The sequence below is a fragment of the Lolium rigidum genome, chromosome 7, assembly GCF_022539505.1.
Source record: "Lolium rigidum isolate FL_2022 chromosome 7, APGP_CSIRO_Lrig_0.1, whole genome shotgun sequence".
Classification (NCBI taxonomy): domain Eukaryota; kingdom Viridiplantae; phylum Streptophyta; class Magnoliopsida; order Poales; family Poaceae; genus Lolium; species Lolium rigidum.
In genome coordinates, this window is record NC_061514.1 from 68,988,550 (window position 1) to 69,009,558 (window position 21,009).

General features: G+C 49.2%; 1 protein-coding gene across 1 annotated transcript; it reads right to left on the reverse strand.

The window, feature by feature from the left end:
- Window positions 1-15,031: 15,031 nt before the first annotated feature.
- On the reverse strand, window positions 15,032-20,770 carry LOC124677421 (copper-transporting ATPase HMA5-like). The gene is given in 8 exon segments (XM_047213408.1): window positions 15,032-15,430; window positions 15,552-16,028; window positions 16,135-16,257; window positions 16,345-16,599; window positions 16,705-18,096; window positions 20,645-20,718; window positions 20,721-20,745; window positions 20,747-20,770. Coding segments are annotated over 8 exon segments (2,769 nt in total).
- Window positions 20,771-21,009: the final 239 nt, after the last annotated feature.

Below are 21,009 nucleotides of genomic sequence, written 5' to 3' on the forward strand. Positions count from 1 at the left end.
TTAGGTACCTTACAATGTAATCTAGATTATTGACTCTAGTGCAAGTGGGTGACTGTTGGAGATATGCCCAAGAGGCAATAATAAAGTGGTTATTATAATATCTTTGTGTTTATGATAAATGTTTATATATCATGCTATAATTGTATTAACCAAAACATTGATACATGTGTGTTATGTAAACAACAAGGAGTCCCTAGTAAGCCTCTTGTATAACTAGCTTGTTGATTAATAGATGATCATGGTTTCGTGATCATGAACATTGGATGTTATTAATAACAAGGTTATGTCATTAATTGAATGATATAATAGACACACACCCAAATGAGCGTAGCATAAGATCAAGTCATTAAGTTCATTTTGCTATAAGCTTATACATAGTTGCATTAGTCCTTCGACCATGAGATCATGTAAATCACTTACACCGGAAGGGCACTTTGATTACATCAAACGCCATTGCGTAAATGGGTGGCAATAAACATGGGATTAAGTATTTGGAAAGTATGAGTTGAGGCATATGGATCAATAGTGGGATTTGTCCATCCTGATGACGGATAGATATACTCTGGGCCCTCTCGGTGGAATGTCATCTGATTAGCTTGCAAGCATATGAATAGTTCATAAGAGATCACATACCACGGTACGAGTAAAGAGTACTTGTCGGTAACGAGGTTGAACAAGGTATGGAGATACCGATGATCAAACCTCGGACAAGTAAAATATCGCGAGACAAAGGGAATTGGCATCGTATGTAAATGGTTCAATCGATCACTAAGTCATCGTTGAATATGTGGGAGCCATTATGGATCTCCAGATCCTGCTATTGGTTATTGCTCGGAGAGGAGTCTCGACCATGTCTGCATAGTTTACGAACCGTAGGGTGACGCGCTTAAGGTTCGATGTCGCATAAGTAGATTCGGAATATGAGATGGAGACCGAATATTGTTCGGAGTCTCGGATGGGATCCAAGACATCACGAGGAGGACCAGAATTGTTCTGGAAGAATTATGCTGTTTTGTATTTCAAGAAAAGTTGTTTTGGAAATATTCTCGGAATTGGACGAAACAAAAACAAAAGTTCTTATTTTTCTGTCACGTAGACGGAGTCCAAAGGGGAGACGGAGAAAGGCCAGAGGTGGGCCACACCACACCTCGGCGCGGGTCCCACCCAGGCCGCGCCAGGGTATGGTGTGGGCCCACCAGGCGCCGGCCCTAGATGAGTTTTGTGAAACCCTAACCCTACCTCCCGACTATATATAGAGGGATGGTTTGGCCGGCCAAAGCTGCTCCGTACGCAACCCTAATTTGCCACCTCTCCTCCCTCCCAGTTTCTCCTGCTCCGGCTTAGGCGAAGCCCTGCAGGAATTCTTCTCCACCACCACCACCACGCCGTCGTGCTGCTGGGATTCCGTGGAGATCTACCACACCTCCGCTGCCCGCTGGAATGGGAGAGGAAGGAGCTTCATCGACACCATACGCGCGACCGAGTACGGAAGTGCTGCCGGATTGCAGCACCGGGGACGATCGTCTACACCAACAACGAGATTAATCTCGTAGGCTTTGGAATCTTCGGGGGTTAGTCTCATCTCCATCTCGTTGCTTCGATCTTGTAGATTAGATCTTGGGTGTTCCATAGATTAGATCTGTTGGTTTTATTCGTCTTGCGGTAGGAAATTTTTTGTTTTCTATGCTACGAACCCCATCAGAAACAAAAGCCAAACTTCCTATTTTCCTCGGAGGGTTCCAGAACATCGAAGGAGAGTCGGAGGCGGCCAGCAGGGGACCCACACCATAGGGGGCGCGGGACCACCCCTGGCCGCGCCGCCATGTGGTGTGGGCACCCCCTGGCCCCTCCGAGGCCGCCCTTCCGCCTATATATTCTCTCCGTCGCGAAAACCCTAAAACATCCAGTCATATTCCACGAAGAGTTCCGTAGCCGCCGTCATCGCGAAGACAAATTTTGGGGGACAAAAGTCTCTGTTCCGGCATGCCGCCGGGACGGGGAATTGCCCCCGGAGTCACCTCCATCGACACCACCGCCATCTTCATCGCTGTTGCTGTCTCCCATGATGAGGAGGGAGTAGTTCTCCCCCGAGGCTAAGGGCTCTACCGGTAGCTATGTGGTTCATCTCTCTCTCCCATGGTGTGATCTTTATGAATATGTAGATGTTGCTCTTGTCTATTATGCACTCTAGAGGTTACTTTAATATGAACTCCGGATTCACTCTCCACGGTGTAATGGTGACAGTGTGTGCATCGTGTGTGTTTCCTTTATGAAGTTGTGGAGCTTGTTTACTCCGGCTTGAGGGAGCTCTTGTAGCCACAACGGTGGAATCGAACGTGCCTTGCGGGCTAACTTTTGCCTGCATCTGGGTTATTTTAAGAAGTGTTGCGCAGGGAATCTTTTTCTCCATGGGCAACCAAACACACGAAACTTGGTCTAGTGGGTGCGGGAAAATACTTTGCGAGCAACGAATCAAGCCCGTGGGCCTGACTTCTATCAGAAGCAAAGAAGAATAAGATGGAATTTGCAAGAAAAAAAAGAGAGGGTTTCTTTCGCTTTGAAAAGGCTTGTGATGTTTTAGTGGCTTTTGCCTGTTCTAGTTTGATCCCAGTCTTGTATATATATATTAGTCTAGGAACTGTTAGCCAGTCACATATATACGCTAGGAGTAGGCGGCGTTTTTAACTTTATGTTGCACCTGGATGCCGGTTTTGGTTTTCCGTTATGCTTTATAATGAGAATCCATCTCTCGAAAAAAATGCATAGTCGAGGATCATCGTACTAGGTTTTTTTTAGGGAAAGCCATGCGGCGAGCAAGGATCATTGCAGGTTGATACCACACCCATGCCAAGCAACAAGCTTGTGAAAAGTTACTAGTGACAAGTTCTTTTGCCTCTGTTTTAAACTAGGAAAGAAAGTTTCTGATAGATGCATTTGGGTGGTGTGTGCGTGCCTTGAGATGGACGGCACTAGGTAGGCCACTCTCTCATTATATGGTCGCCATCGGATCGGCCATGCCATCCACAATTAATGTTGAGATCGGATGTAGCTAACGAACTTGGTAAGGTAACTTTTGGAGCACATTTAGCTACGACTATGCCATATGAGGAGCAGGATCTGCCGCTTTATATCATGATATGTTTCTTGGTTGCAAAGTATGCGAACTGTGATTGAAACGGCTTAGTTAGGTAACTGGCATCGCCCACAGAGACGGGACAAGTGGACAAACCCCACCGTGAATAACCATCCTTGTAGCTACGAGCCTATTATTAGCATCGTCATGAGGCACTGTCTTTTAATTCTAGCTTTTGAATTTGACCCCAGTCACTAACACCTTGACATGACCCCTCTAAAGGTTGTCCAATTCCCTTCTTCAAAGGTCAAGTCGAGACTGGGGACGTACTCGTCATGCTATCATGCCGATTGTATCCGAGCTTATTGAACCTGTAAAGTGAACGGGCCGGCACTACAGGAATGGAGGTAGACGCCGACGGCCGGCTGCCCTCGGCGTAGCCACGCCTGGCCCTCGGCGTAGGCTACGCCGACGGCAGCCCTCGGCGTAGCGCCTCGGCGTCCAGGTCCCTCGGCACCTGTCATCGTGCCGTCGGCGTAGGTCCGGCCGTCGGCGTATGCGGTCTATACCGACGGTGCGACCTCCCCTCGGCGTAGCTGCCCTCGGCGTTTGGCCACGGCCGGCCGTCTCCGTTAACGGTGCGACGATCAGACGCCGACGGTACGCCCCTCGGCATAGCCCAGCCATCTGCGCGCCGTGGGGGCGACGTGGCACACCGCGAGGCTGCCACGTACGGCGTGTATGCCGACGGCCTGGCCCTCGGCGTCTGCATGGTCCATGCAGCCATGCCGTGGACACGCGGCAGAACGTGGACTCGTCGGGCTACGCCGAGGGCAACCCCCTCGGCATAGACCTGACCATATGGCCCTATGTCAGGGTCTATGCCGACGGCATTACCCTCGGCATAGGCTCGACCATTTTTTTTCGATTTTAATTGGGTTCCTATTCATCTAAATTCAGTTCAGCAGGTCCAATACATCCAAATACATCCAAATTTATCCAAATTCACCATAATTCACATAAATAGCATGAAACCCACATAGTAGCATCCAAATTCATCCAAAATCACCATAATTCACATAAATAGCATGAAATCCACATAGTAGCATACATGGTGCATGTAATAGCATACAAGAGGAGAGTGCCATGTCATCCAATACATATAGGTAGCACATGATGGCAAGCAACAAGCCCGGTGCCGACTAGCGGAGGAAGGACCCGGGCGGGGTGTGTCCGCCCACATCGTTGGCGAAACGAGCAGCCCGGGGTTGCGCTCCGGTAGAAGCTGCGAGAAGAACCACCTGGAGAAGGACCGGTGCTACGCCCAGGAGAAGTCGACGGAGAGGCACCGGGAGTAGTCCCAGGAGTAGTCGACGGAGAGGCACCAGCAGAACGCCCAGGAGACCGACCACCTTCATGAACCGGTGTGACCTCGCGCCCACCCGGCGATGCCTGGGTTCCCGGACCATCCCGTTCCCTACGTGTTCCCTACATGTTAGCAACTTGCGAGGCAAAGGAAAGTGGTAACTACCGGTTTGGCAAAGAACTTACCTCCGGTGTGGATCCGTAGTAAGTCGCAGCGAAAGCTGCCTTCGATGGCATGATAGGCATGTCCCCCGCCACGGTAACTCGAGCCGGTGGCGGTGTACCAGTAGACATAGAGATCATCATTTCCTGCAAGATAGGTTACAACTTAGGCTTTTTGCAGAAATAAAGCATCAAACTGAGACTTGTCATCTACTTGCGAGAAGAAAGATTCAGACTTACTCCTATGTACGCCATGTAGGCCGTATTCTGCCTATTCCACTGCGCAGCGGCCTGCTGATACGCTTCATTGCAGGCTTCGAAGGCCGCCTCAAACTCGGGCTACAATTTCAGAAACAATGAATCTCGTAAACACTTAGCCATGTAGGAAGGAAAACCGGAAAGAGGATGAAAATGAGGAAAACTTACATCGTAGGCGGGTGGACGAGCAGGCCGTGGACGAGGCTGGGGGCTGTCGGCGGTGAGGGTATGCTTGAGACGCGTGTAGCTCGTGGCTGGGGTAGGCTTGACCGCCTTATTCAGAAAGGGGTAACGGCCATGCGGACGCCCGCGCCCCGACAGGACCAACGACTCCTCGTCGACCGGAATGCTCAAGGGGTCATCCACCTCGGGGTGACGAGACTTGACCATGTCGCAGTAGTCCTCCTTGGCGGCCTTGGCATTGCCGTAGTATTGTGGCTGAGGCAATGCGGGATTGGGCTTCTGCTTCGTCCGCATCATGTCATATATCCGGGCATCATGAAGCACCACCCCGGGTGCTGCCTCGGCCACCTGCATCGCGAAAAGAAAAGTTATGCGTACCACAAATGTAACATGACGGGAAATGAAAGAAGGTCGTTCCATGTATATACATACCATTTTCCCCTTGTAGCGGGTGTAGTCGCGGTTTCCCGCGCAGTGTGTGCCACCGGTGCCTCGGTTCTCCATGTTCCGCCTCGACACGGCTGCAAACTCCTCATCCTCCCTGAGCCACCTCGCCCTAATCAGCTCCTCCCATGCCTCCCTATGCTCTGCTCGGCCCACTCGGGACAAACCTGAAAACGCAATACTCAACTCAAGATAATCCAATGAAAACTTAGCAACAATGTAGAATCTCATTGACATTTTACTCACCGACATGTACTCCTCAATGGTCATTGCCCATTCATCCGTAGGCTGGTTACCAACATAGTACTCCTTCTTGACCCTCTTACCCTTGTTAGCCCAGAAGGCACTAGCGCTGGTGAACTTTTGGTTGTACCACCTGCTTGCGGTGTCAACCTCTCGCAAGCGCCACGCAAAGTGAGACGCGCCTGCGTGTCATGCTCCGGGTCCACACGGTAGAAGCACTTCAATCATGCATAAATGAGTTGTGAAAGTCATGAGTTAGCACATTAGGGTCATTAACTATGAACGGTGCTCGAGAAATATATGCCTTACCCGAACTTGGTGGTCACAGCCTCGGCGAGCTGTCGCGAAGCCTACGGCGGGGGCATCCTCATAGTCCGCCCAAGTAGTGGCTAGCTTCGTCGCGCCACCGGGGACCGTGCTAAGGGGAGTGTATCTGCCGGGCCAGAACTTCTTAATCAGAGCCCCAAGCAAGTTGTTAGGCATGCGGGGGGGGCTTGGCATCCCATGTCCGAGTTGCTGCAAATAAATCACACATTAGTACACATGCCAAATTGTTTATTATGCCCAAGATGAAAATACATGTTCGAAATTTCTGAAGTAGTACACTTACTCATCGCTCGAAGGAATGATAAGGGCCTTGTCATCATGGGTCTTCGGCTCCTTCCTCGCATCGGGGACTCTAGCTTCTCCACGAAGCTTCAAGGGCTTCGGCGCACCCCCATCCTCCATCACCTCCAACTCAGCCCTAGAGTCCGACTCGTGTGTAGACTCTGCCTCCATCTCCACCTCCCCACTAGACGGACCCTCTAGGAACAACTCAGGAGCCACGTCGCCAAGAGCGGAGGGTGGCTCGTCAAAGTCCATGTGTACCCGGCGCCACCTCGTCCTCCACCTCGTCCTCCTCGTCCTCCTCGTCCTCCACCTCGTCCTCCTCGTCCTCCTCGTCCTCGTCCTCCATCGGTACCATCGTCGTAACGCGGATTGCGCACCGGGGCTCGATCACTCCGTCTAGTGGGTGGTCTAGGAATATTCCTCTTCACCTGCGAGAGCGTCTTAAGCAAGCTCTCGGAGTCCGCCTTGCCGCTGCTCATATTGTTCGGTCACCTGCATTGAGAAGAATAAAACGAGTTAAGCACAAAGACATATTATATGAAGATACTAAGAATAAAAGGCACAATGCAATTAAGAAGCAGGTTGACATAATAAAATGTAGATACTAAGAATAAAAGGCACAATGCAATTAAGAAGCATGTTGACAAATAAATACTAAAAATAAAAGACCCTCACCAGCCATCATCGCTCTCACGCTCACTCTCATACTCCGTCTCTTTCTCTTTCTCTGGATCACTATCACTATCACTATCTTGTGAGTACAAAGTTGAAGGGTCGACGGGTGGAGGCTCATCATAATTGTCATTCGCCTCAAGTAACTTCTCCAGCATAGATATGTCCTTTAGATCCACCACTGACTCACCACGAGTTTCTGCATCGTTCCCGAGGTCCTCTTGAACAAACGGTTCTAAAATCTTCGATGCTCGGTCGTACGTCAATGTCCCGTGGTGCCAAGAGTGGTTCAAATCTTCCACAATCGGCTGCATGTAGACACTCAAATTCTTCCCCGGGTAATGAGGGCCTGGAATGATCAGCGACAGAAACATGGTCTTCCTCGTCATTAGGACTCCGGGAGGGAGATTGAGCGGAATAACAAACACGGGCCAGCAACTGTAATTGGCAGTCGACATACCATATGGATTGAAACCATCTGTTGCTATCGCAATTCTGGCTGCCTTAAGCGGGTGTTTTGTATCGAAGTTCTTCCATGCCGTACCATCGGATGGATGTCCCATCTTCAACTTCTTGTTTTCGTCCACGAATCTCTTCCCATACTTGTGCCACGTCATCTGTTTGGCTGTCTCCTCGTGCATGTAAAGCCGCTGGATTCTTTTTATGAATGGGAGATATCGAAGAATCGACTTTGCGGTGCTTGATCGCCTCACCCGACCATCCTTTCCCGTTACCTCTTCATACCTAGGCCGCTTACGGATGGGACAGTACTTGTCCTCCGCATACTTGTCTCCAAAATAGAACGCAGCCTTTCGGACAACGATCTATCCTTTGATAATCCATGTTGAGGTCCTTCATCATTCTCCTCGTCGCGTGCGGGCTTTGAGGCGGACAATGATCTTTGGGCAACATGTTACCGGTTGTTTTCAGACTTGCTTCAAAGCCCTCACGGGTGGTGTTGTACCGGGTCTTGTCGGCTAGACATTGGGAGATGGCATCGAGCCGAGAAATCGCGGCGCCCTCGTACGGAGGCCTCTTAGCCGCGGCAATCATATCATAGAAGGCCTTCGCGGTTGGCTCTGGTTCCTCCGGTTACGGCGGCGCCTCCGGTTCGGCGGCGCCTCCGGTTACGGAGGTGGCGAATCCGGGACATCGGCATGGACGAGATCATCTAGAAAGTCTCTAATTCCATCGTACTCATTGCCATTGAGCCGCTGCCGCATCACCTCACCTCTGTCACGTTCGCGCTCATCAAAGTCGATTTCCGTGACGTACCCATGCATATACCCATATTGCGGAAGGTGTCTATACATTTCATCCTTCCCACGACGTTGACGCTTCACGCAGCGAACACGGGGGCAAAGTGCCCGAGCCAGCCCCTTTGTACCACGCGCTAACTCATTCACTAGAAAATGGGTCTTCCTTGTCCACTCATCTGTTTTCTCAGTCGCACTAACACGCTCATTGTACATCCATCCATTATCAGCCATCCTCTGCTTTATTGGGAGCCAAACCACGGACATAGCATTTATATCAAATAGGAAATTAAATGCATCATATTTTTATTTATTTTACCGGGCGAAACGCATGCATCAACCTACATCTCTACTAGGTGGGCTCCTAGCAGCCGCCGGATCCGTAGTTGGCTACGTTCTCCATGCTCTACCCCGGTCCAAGTCAGAATTTCGGCAGCACCTCCCCGCTGCTCTCCCGATACACGTCTCGGCAAAAAGCCGAGAGGATGTGCATCCGGAGAACAACGGGGAGGCGCCGCCGAAATCCTGACTCGGACCGGAGTAGAACATGGAAAACGTAGACAACTACGCATCCGCCGACTGTCTCGTAAATGCCGCAAGCGTTACGGTTCAAAATATGCGGACCACTAATGCATATTTATCCGCGTAACGCTCGCGGACGGGAAGTGACACCTAGGTTACGCAACTGGACTTGGAAAATGAATCTAGTGACATAAGAAAATGCGGAGAAGGGGAGGCGATGTTTTAGCTCACCCTCGGCGACCGGAGAGAATCGCGGACACGACGACACGGCGGTCACGACGGGGCGGTCACGACGGGGCGGTCACGAGGTCGGCGGTCACGACAGCACCTATTTCCATTCAATAAAATTCAAATTATTTCACATTTCACATTTCACATTTTCTATTTGTATTTATATTTCACATTTTCTATTTCACATTTTCACATTTTCTATTTCACATTTACACATTTTCTATTTTCACATTTCACAAACATTTCACATTTCACAAACTATTTCCATTCTATTTCTATTTCTAAATAGCATACAATACTACAAATAAAAGTTACAAAAAATGAAAAAAAAACTTACAGAGATGAGGGTGGCAGCAGCGATGGGGAAGGGGAGGGGCAGGGGAGGAGGGTGGCCGGGGCGGGGCGGCCGGGGAAGGGGAGGGGCGGGGGGCCGGGGCGGGGCGGCCGGGGAAGGGGAGGAGGGGCGCGGTGTGCTGCGGGCGGGGGGCGGGGCGGCCGGGGAAGGGAGAGGCAGGGAGGCGGGGCGAGGGGAAGGCGGGGCGGCCGGCGACGGGGAGGTGGGGCGGGGAGGCGGGGCGGCCGGCGACGGGGAGGTGGGGCGAGGGGAGGCGGGGCGGCCGGCGACGGGGAGGAGGGGTGGAGGCGGCCGGCGGGCGGGGAAGGCGGCGGCGGCGGGCACGGGGTCGGGGGCGGCGGCGGGCACGGGGTCGGGGCGGGGTCGGGGGTCGGGGCGGCGGCGGGCACGGGGTCGGCGGCGGCGGCGGGCACGCGGCCGGCGAGCAGGGAAGGCGGCGGCGGCGGTCACGGGCTCGGGCACGCGGGCGCGTTTAGGGTTAGGGTCTGGCGGCTAGCTGGTCTGGTTCGACCACATAGCAAACCGGCCTGGCGCGCCCGCTCTATGCCGAGGGCCGGCTATATGCCGAGGGCCACCCTCGGCATAGCTTTTTTTTTGTTTTTTCTCTTATTTATTTTTCTGACTACATATACTAATATATATATAACAATAGGTTCATATAAATTTATTTTTCACTTTTTTATTTTTCTGACTACATATACTAATATACATGAAACCCTAATTTTTTCCTTTTTCAATTTATTTTCTATTTAAATTTTCTTAATGTCAATTATATTATAAAATATATTTATATAGGTCCACACAAATTTGTTTTAATCTTCTACATTCCCAAGCTATGCGCATAAAAAAGTTACCATCTTAACTTAATATTTTCTCCCATAGACGAAACCCTAATCCGGTAGCCCCGCAGATCTACCCCTTTGACCGACCTCCGATGACAGTTGACCCATGGACTTTTTTCTTACTTTGTGTTGTGTTAGGTCATTGGAACATGTAGTATCAATAATTACCCTATCTTACATCAATATTCCCTCCGGTAGACGAAACCCTAATCTGGGAGCCCTACGGATCTACCCCTTTCATCGGCGGTCTACCCCTTTGATCGCATCCCATCGGGGTCCCCGGTGGGCATATGCCTCCATTTGAGCTTGGTTAGGTCATAGGTACATGTGGAAACAAAAATCATCCCATATGATATCAAGTTTCTCTCCGGTTCACGTACGAGGAGTTCCCCCTATACATGCGGGAATCTGCCCAAGTGTAGGAACCCCCGTCCGAGAAGCCGGACACACCTGGGGGTAGCCTTGGATATAGAACCATCTCAAATCAATTTTGTGCATGCCATGTGGACACACACAAGTTACGGGGGCCATTCCCTAGATCCGACGCTAGATTTCCGACGAAACCCTAGTTACGGTTGACCGCGCGGTCTACCCCTTTGATCGCATCCCATCGGGGTCCCCGGTGGGCATATGCCTCCATTTGAGCTTGGTTAGGTCATAGGTACATGTGGAAACAAAAATCATCCCATATGATATCAAGTTTCTCTCCGATTCACGTACGAGGGAGTTCCCCTATATATGCGAGAATCCGCCCAAGTGTAGGAACCCCCGTCCGAGAAGCCGGACACACCTGGGGGGGTAGCCTTGGATATAGAACCATCTCAAATCACTTTTGTGCATGCCATGTGGACACACACAAGTTCTAGGGCCATTCCCTAGATCCGACGCTAGATTTCCGACGAAACCCTAGTTCTGTTGACCGCGCGGTCTACCCCTTTGACTGCATCCCATCGGGGGTCCCCCGGTGGGCATATGCCTCCATTTGAGCTTGGTTAGGTCATAGGTACATGTGGAAACAAAAATCATCCCATATGATATCAAGTTTCTCTCCGGTTCACGTACGAGGGAGTTCCCCCTATATATGCAGAATCTGCCCAAGTGTAGGAACCCCCTGTCCGAGAAGCCGGACACACCTGGGGGGTAGCCTTGGATCTCAAATCACTTTTGTGCATGCCATGTGGACACACACAAGTTCTAGGGCCATTCCCTAGATCTGACGCTAGATTTCCGACGAAACCCTAGTTCTGTTGACCGCGCGGTCTACCCCTTTGACTGCATCCCATCGGGGGTCCCCGGTGGGCATATGCCTCCATTTGAGCTTGGTTAGGTCATAGGTACATGTGGAAACAAAAATCATCCCATATGATATCAAGTTTCTCTCCGGTTCACGTACGAGGGAGTTCCCCCTATACATGCGAGAATCTGCCCAAGTGTAGGAACCCCCTGTCCGAGAAGCCGGACACACCTGGGGGGGTAGCCTTGGATATAGAACCATCTCAAATCACTTTTGTGCATGCCATGTGGACACACACAAGTTCTGGGGCCATTCCCTAGATCTGACGCTAGATTTCCGATGAAACCCTAGTTCTGTTGACCGCGCGGTCTACCCCTTTGATCGCATCCCATCGGGGTCCCCGGTGGGCATATGCCTCCATTTGAGCTTGGTTAGGTCATAGGTACATGTGGAAACAAAAATCATCCCATATGATATCAAGTTTCTCTCCGGTTCACGTACGAGGAGTTCCACCTATACATGCGAATACGCCCAAGTGTAGTAACCCCCTGTCCGAGAAGCCGGACACACACTGGGGTAGCCTTGGATATAGAACCATCTCAAATCAATTTTGTGCATGCCATGTGGACACACACAAGTTCGGGGGCCATTCCCTAGATCCGACGCTAGATTTCCGACGAAACCCTAGTTCCGTTGACCGCGCGGTCTACCCCTTTGATCGCATCCCATCGGGGTCCCCGGTGGGCATATGCCTCCATTTGAGCTTGGTTAGGTCATAGGTACATGTGGAAACAAAAATCATCCCATATGATATCAAGTTTCTCTCCGGTTCACGTACGAGGGAGTTCCCCCTATACATGCGGAATCTGCCCAAGTGTAGTAACCCCCTGTCCGAGAAGCCGGACACACTGAGGGGTAGCCTTGGATATAGAACCATCTCAGATCACTTTTGTGCATTCCATGTGGACACACACAAGTTTTGGGGCCATTCCCTAGATCCGATGCTCGATTTCCGATGAAACCCTAGTTACGTTGACCGCGCGGTCTACCCCTTTGACTCGCATCCCATCGGGGTCCCCGGTGGGCATATGCCTCCATTTGAGCTTGGTTAGGTCATAGGTACATGTGGAAACAAAAATCATCCCATATGATATCAAGTTTCTCTCAGGTTCACGTACGAGGGAGTTCCCCCTATACATGCGAGAATCCGCCCAAGTGTAGGAACCCCTGTCCGAGAAGCCGGACACACCTGGGGGTAGCCTTGGATATAGAACCATCTCAAATCACTTTTGTGCATGCCATGTGGACACACACAAGTTCCGGGGCCATTCCCTAGATCCGACGCTCGATTTCGACGAAACCCTAGTTACGTTGACCGCGCGGTCTACCCCTTTGATCGCATCCCATCGGGGTCCCCGGTGGGCATATGCCTCCATTTGAGCTTGGTTAGGTCATAGGTACATGTGGAAACAAAAATCATCCCATATGATATCAAGTTTCTCTCCGGTTCACGTACGAGGGAGTTCCCCCTATATATGCGAAATCCGCCCAAGTGTAGGAACCCCCTGTCCGAGAAGCCGGACACACTCGGGGGGTAGCCTTGGATATAGAACCATCTCAAATCACTTTTGTGCATTCCATGTGGACACACACAAGTTTTGGGGCCATTCCCTAGATCCGACGCTCGATTTACGACGAAACCCTAGTTACGTTGACCGCGCGGTCTACCCCTTTGATCGCATCCCATCGGGGGTCCCCGGTGGGCATATGCCTCCATTTGAGCTTGGTTAGGTCATAGGTACATGTGGAAACAAAAATCATCCCATATGATATCAAGTTTCTCTCCGGTTCACGTACGAGGGAGTTCCCCCTATACATGCAGAATCTGCCCAAGTGTAGGAACCCCCTGTCCGAGAAGCCGGACACACCTGGGGGGTAGCCTTGGATATAAAACCATCTCAAATCACTTTTGTGCATGCCATGTGGACACACACAAGTTTTGGGGCCATTCCCTAGATCCGACGCTCGATTTCCGACGAAACCCTAGTTCTGTTGACCGCGCGGTCTACCCCTTTGACTGCATCCCATCGGGGGTCCCCCGGTGGGCATATGCCTCCATTTGAGCTTGGTTAGGTCATAGGTACATGTGGAAACATTTAGGATGATCACATATGATCCCAAGTTTCTCTCCGGTTCAACTCCGAGGGAGTTCCCCCCTATACACGCAGAATCTGCCTAAGTGTAGGAACCCCCTGTCCGAGAAGCCGGACACACCTGGGGGGTAGCCTTGGATATAGAACCATCTCAAATCACTTTTGTGCATTCCATGTGGACACACACAAGTTTTCCAGCGATTCCGACGCTCCGGTGGTCTGTATCTTGGAAAACCCTAGGGCGGGGACCCCGCAGATCTACCCCTATAGCTTTCTCCGTGCGAGGGTTTACCAATGGACTTTTTTACTTGTTTTGCTTTGTTTAGGACATATGTACATGGAAACCATAGGTTGGGCATACTTTACCATAAAATAGGCTCCGTTTGAGCCGTGCCGGGAGTTTGCACATACAGATCCTGGATTTTACCAAGTGCTAGCCCATGTATGTGGAAATCGTCAACGCCGGGCACATGCAAGGTTAGCCAAACCCTAGGGAGGGGACCCCGCAGATCTAACCCTAGGGTTAGGGTTAGGGATAGGATCCGGGTGAGGTTTAGGGTTACCAAAATGTTCGCAAAATAGAAAGTTGGCCCGCAGAAGCGGGAAACCCTAGGGCGGGAATGGCCTCGGTTAGGGTTAGGGTTGGAGTTAGGGTTAGCAATGGAATTTTTCCTAAATGTTTAAGGACATATGTAGATAGATAGCAGAAGTTCAGCCTAGTGGCTCCGGTTGACCCGTCTGCGAAGAGCGTCACCCGTGGGACCTACATATATGCAATGCATCGTCGAATTCTTAAAAAATAGAACCTTTCTTTACATAATTCATACTAGTAAATAAATAATAGAAACATAATATAAAATAATATGAGAGAGAAAAAAAGAAAAATAAAAAAACTATATGCCGAGGGTGGCCGTCGGCATAGGGGGGGCCATGCCCTATGCCGAGGGTAGCCCTCGGCGTCTAGCCTGACGCCGTGAGCGCGCCGTCGCGTCGCCGATGGAGCAGCAGCTACGCTAGTGCCTACGCCGAGGGCCAGGTTGACGCCGACGGCTGCCCTCGGCGTAGCATCCTCTACGCCGACGGCAAGTGTACGCCGACGGGCGTCTTCCGGCGCTGCCCCGGCGAGGCCGTACGCCGACGGCCCCGATAAAAAGCCCTCGGCGTAGGGTTTGGCCGTCGGCGTATCCCGCCATTCCTGTAGTGCGGCAGGGCGCAGCAAATGTGTATATATAGCAATAACACAATAGAAACATAAGAATTAATAACACTGCCTAACTTGTAAGAAAACTATATATAATATATCCCAGCTGGCATATTTACATTACAGAACTGCTGCCCTTGCCGTTATCCATGTTCACGGAGTTACATTCCATGTAACATTGTAACTACAGTTTGTATGCTAGTACTATGTATATATGGTAGTTTTCTATGTCTGTCGCTCCTGTATAACCAATGGCCTCTTGTAGTACCTCAGCAGCAGGGACCAGCAGACGACACTGACGGAGGACGCCGCCATCGCAGCTCCGGCGACCCAGGGTGGCAGGCGGAACCGGGTTGACGGGAACAGCACCCCAGCAGCGATCGGTATGCCCATGATGTTGTAGCCGAGAGCCCAGACGTAGTTCATCCGTATGCGGAAGAAGGTCTTCCTCGACAGGTCGATGGCAGTGATCACGTCCTCCAAGTTGCTCTTCATGAGGACGATGTCCGCAGCTTCGATGGCAACGTCGGTGCCTGCGCCAATCGCCATCCCGACGTCAGCTGCCACCAGCGCTGGGGAGTCGTTGATTCCATCACCAACCATCCCTACTGTTTTTCCAGACAGCTGCAGTAATCAGGATTCAAAGGCGGTCAGTAGATGCGTGCATGGCTGTACGACAGCAGCATGAAAGCGATAAAAAGAGCGAGGATAGATAGCACTTTGAGATAAAGCAAGAGGAGCTCACCTGAAGTTCCTTCACCTTCTCAGCCTTGTGCTCTGGTTTTGCTTCAGCCATGATATTTTCGATGCCAACCTCTCTGCCGATGGCTTTGGCAGTTCCCCAGTTGTCCCCGGTCACCATTATACACTCCACCTTCATTGACTTGAGGTATGATATCACTTCATGAGCATTTGGTTTTATTGGATCAGACACAGCGATTATGCCCACAACTTCTTGATCCATAGCCACGATGATCCCAGTCTGCGCGTTATCTTCTTCTTCCATCAGGATTTCTGAAGCTTCCACAGGGATGTCGATGCCTAGTGACAACATAAAGCTCTTGTTGCCCACAATGACACTCTTGTCATTGATATTTGCCTTGACGCCGTGTCCAGTGACCGAAAGGAAATCCCTTGCTTCAGGCCAGCTATGGTTTTCCTCCGAATAAAATTTCTTGGCATGCTCCACTATCGCCTTCCCCAGCGGGTGCTCGCTGTTGACCTGAAAACAATGAAGTTTGAACAAAGGCATCTTCCAAAAACACAGACAAATATCTGCTATATAAACTTATAAAGACAACAAAAGTATATAGAGTTAGATAGCACACCTCTGCTGCTGCAACATAGTCATAGAATTCACGTAACACCATGTTTTTCAAGAGTCTGGTATTGACGACGATAGGCTTTCCAATCGTTAGTGTTCCTGTCTTGTCGAAAACAATGCAGTCCACCTGTAAAATGCCATACAAAATAATGTTCGTCAACAAATTTGAAGCACTGTGTGCAAACTGGCTTCAGTTGCGTAATCAATTTTAGACCTTCTGCGCACTCTCCAGAGCTTGCCCACCCTTGATCAGAACACCTTGTGAGGCACCAACTCCAGTTGCAACCATCACAGCAGTGGGAGTTGCGAGCCCTAGGGCGCAAGGACAGGCGATTACCATAACTGATATCCCAAACTGAAGAGCTAACTGAAAGCTATCCATGGAAGATGGTATCCACGAGCTAGGATAGCTATGGAACCTCCCAGCTAAGAACCATGAAAGCCAAGTGAGCAAAGAAAGAAAAATGACCTACAAGCATGAAATAAATTGTTAAAAACACTGATAAAGATACACCGTTATTGGATTAACACATGGTATCTGAGATCATCACACAAATAATGTAACTGAACTCACCAGGGGGACAAAGACTTTAGATATCTGATCAGCAAACTTCTGTACAGGAGCTTTTGCCATCTGTGCTGACTCTACTAGCCTTACGATCTGTGCCAGGGCACTCTCTGATCCAACAAATGTTGCCCGGACATGGAGCACACCATTCTCATTCACCGTCCCTCCAATCACCGTGTCACCCTTCTTCTTTGCCACAGGCCGTGATTCTCCGGTGATCATGCTTTCATTCACATGGCTCTGGCCCCAGATAACAAATCCATCAGAAGCAACTTTCCCACCTGGAATGACCTTAATCACATCATTTTTCTGAATCAACCGACCGTCGATCTCTTTCTCACTTGCAACATTCCCTTCGTGGTCATACGTTAGCACAGTTGCAGTTGCTGGTGCAAGATCCATCAGCTTGGCAATAGCTTCAGAGGTCTTTCCTTTTGCCAATATCTCAAGGTACTTTCCAAGCATGATAAATGATATGAGCATGGAACTTGTCTCGAAAAAATCAGTTGCCATATAAGTCTCAGAAGTGGCAGCTCGGAGAACTGAGTAAACAGAGTAAAAGTAAGCTGTGTTGGTCCCTAGAGCAATGAGCACATCCATGTTTGGCGAGCCATGGCGGATCGCCTTGTAAGCACCGGTATAGAACTTGCGGCCAATTACAAACTGGACCGGTGTCGATAAAATCCAACGCAATAGCTCACCAATGCCCATCATGTTGATAACCTTTTTGTCCAATCCATCCTTCAGCACTGGGATGTACATGAACACCATGGAGGTTAGGAAGACTGGAATTGTGAACATTAAGCTCCAAAAGAAAGACTTTTTGTACCGATTTATTTCCACATTTCTATGCTGCTCTCTTCCATCGGCTTCCGGATATATTGATACAGCAATATGACCAGATGCAGCTGACTCGATGAATTCAATAAGGTCCCGGGGGCCTGTCTGGTCAGGTTTGTATGAGATGGTGATCTTTTGGAGCTCAGTGTCAATTTTTATGTCTTCTACTCCAGGAAGAGCTTGAACAGAACTTTTCACTAGCGCTACTGTTCTCTCGTCGAGAATGCCATCCACTTTGAGGTCTATCCTGCTCCGATCTTCTCCTGTGGTGACCAGTATCGCTTCAAAGCCTGATTCTTCAACTGCGTGGACTAGCTGGGTAGCAGTAACAACCCTGCGATCATAACGGATTTCTGCCTCTTCAGTAGCCAATGCAACGGAAGCTCTCTGAACGCCTGGAATAACTTGCAAGGCAGATTCAACTGTACTTGTACAAGACGTGCAGGTCATTCCTTTTATGTGCAGCCTGCATACTAGAATGTTTTTTTCTTTAACCTCCTCGTCAATTAATTTAGCTCCAAATCCAGCATCTTCAATGGTTTCCCTAATTTTCTCCTCCTGAAAAAGAAGTCATCCATGAACTCCAGTATCCAAATAAAACGATGAAATAACATAGACACGGACTCTTGAGCATGAAGTGAAACTAATGGAAGAACATAAAAAAGTTTCAGGTGTACTACATAAAATTGATAAAATTCATTAAACCAAATGAGCATGAAATTTTCACACAATTAGATTTTTTTCTGATCAGTTTAAACAGGTACGGCCTATATATCTGTGAATAATTGAAATTTTCAGACAATGCGCAGGATATGTATTTTTTTTAGTATATATAGCTTTTTTAAAGGATCATTGGCGATAACACCCTTCTCAGTGGAGAAGAAAAGTACATGGTATATAAAGCAAGCAAGCAGCGGAAGTATCCAGGAGAAAGAATTGAGGATCAATGCGTAATGATAGTGCCAACAAATCCAGACCCTTAACCATCCGATCAGATGGCTGAGAGAGTCAAATCACTGTGTGAGGCCCTAGCTAGGTGAGTTTTTACGGTTACTTATAACTATCTAATGTCTAAATTGACCTTTCCGTGTAGTGAAGAATCATCGAGGTTGGCGTGTCTCAATCTCTTATTCGCTATACTTTATCACTAGATGGAACGGCTATATCCAATACACACTATCTTCTAGCTATTACTGATTAAAGTTACTAGATGCAGCAAGAAATGACATCAGCCAAACAATAGGTGACATCCAAAAAGAAAGTCTGAGCAAGCAGCCATCATGTTGAAATAGGGATGAGTATTTTCAGATCCTAAAATTTTGATCAAATGAAGAATCTCTTGCCATTCAACTAGAAAGTGCACTTATACTGCAGGAAAATGACTTCCAGTAATAGAAAAAGTGCCCCTATCGTTCCAACAAATCTCACAATACTGATGAAAAGGGGTAGGTACTTCTTGTTTTCAAAGATAACACTTCTTTCTCAAAAGATAATCCGAGATAACAATGGTGGGACAAGATTAGACCTCAAATGCTCCACTGATGTTAGAAAGTAAATTATGAGTTGAGAAACATGAGTGGCAAATTGTTCCAGAATAAGACAACATGTTCCAGCCTAAAAATTTAATAATCAGTTGACCATATGCTCAAGTCTGTTGGGTGGAACATCAAATTAAGAGATGAAAAAATTTCAAGCTACACAACAAAATGCACTGAACCAGGAAAAGGGATGAACTGTGCACCAGACAGGGAGGCGTAAATTCAAAAAGGAGGATGTATTAGCACTCCGTTACAAACGTGAATCTCTGCAACTTTAATTCAACTGTCGTCCATATGACCATGATGCAACCAGGTTCTATTACTTCAGCAACAAAACTTGAATACGCACCAAAAATGTGTCTTGATTTGTATTAGAAGAAAATTAAATTCAGCCAAGTATAACAAGGTTCACAAGTTCAAAATATCTAAGTAAAAGTATTGTTGGAATACGCCTAAGGCTAACGATCTACAGAGTACGCCATAAGCTTTAGTTCAAGAAACTTTGAAAGTCTGTTGTAGTATCAGGCCAATTGAAAATGGCTTTGGAAATATAAGTTTGTGTGCCATTTCTTTCTAATTTCCGCCTAACAAGCAAACTTATCTGCACTTGTAGTTGAAAACTTGTAAACACGAACAATAAGTAGGAACCATCAATCTATCTTTTCCAAATCAAGCTTTATAATGAGCAAGTGTGCTTGCGCACGTCACGGTATTTACAACGGAGCGTGTGATATCCCAAATAGACCTGTCGATGTTTTAAGGACACATAAAGTAGTTAGCACTTGTACATCATAAGCAAAGTTGCCTACCTGTAACCTTCTAAACCACAAGAAAGCTAATAAAGAAAATAAACTTTTGACAAACCCGTCTCCCTGTTTCAACATTTTTCGACTCAAAACGAAACAAATTAAGGTGACATGAAGCTCTACACCACCTTTGGTTGTTCAGCACGATTTTAGCAGTTGGAGGAGAGCAGGTACACATATTTCTGACTTTTTTGTGTGTGTGAATTCACATATTTCTGAGATTAAGGTGCTGCTTGGCGCACTTCCGAATTTTGCCTTCCACATTTGGAAAGCAAAGTCGGGGCAATGAACTGAAAGTAGTTTCCCATATGCACTCTACATTTTGCAGAAGAACATACTATAACTGCTGGGCACCATAGCAAACCTCTCAAACATTGATCGCCAAAGGGTGTGACATTGGGTTCTCCCACAGGGAAGGCTTCTTCAGACATGCTACCTAAATCCCCCAAAGTGGTTGTACAGTTATACATTTGCTTCTATACTCCACATAAAGTTGCCAACGCTAGGAACATCCACTTTAAATTTGTGAGATCACGACATCCTAAAAGCTAAACGCCCCATACGTGTGCCTAGCTTTACGTATAAGCACACACCACGCCTGACGGGATGAACCGTTTGCACTCATCTCCAACTGCATGACAACGAACTATGTCCAAAGTTTTCGCTAAAAAACCCCTCGGGATAATCATAGACACAAAGCATCTGAATCAGGGTTAGCGGGTGCGAAGAACGGCCAGAAAACCAGGGTGCCCTGATGCTCACCGAGACGAATGCCGGGTAGAAGGCGACCTGCGCGCGGCAGCCGAGGACGTCAACGGCGGCGTCGTGGATACCGTGGAGCCGCTTGACGGCCTTCTCCACCGAGCCGGCGCACGCGGCGCACGTCATGCCGGACACTTCGAACACCGCCACCTTCTCCTCCTCCTCGGCCGCCCACGCCGCGGCCTCCAGATCGCCGGCGACCGCGGCCGCCTTGGTCCGCCGCGGCATGGACGGGTACCGCGGCCGAAGCACCAGGGGCCCGCTCGCCTCGGAGGATCCACCGCCGCCGCGGAGGCAGGCGAGGAAGAGGGACCGGGAGGCCGCCGCCATTGGCGGCGCGAGCTCCCCGCAGCTACGGTACTAGG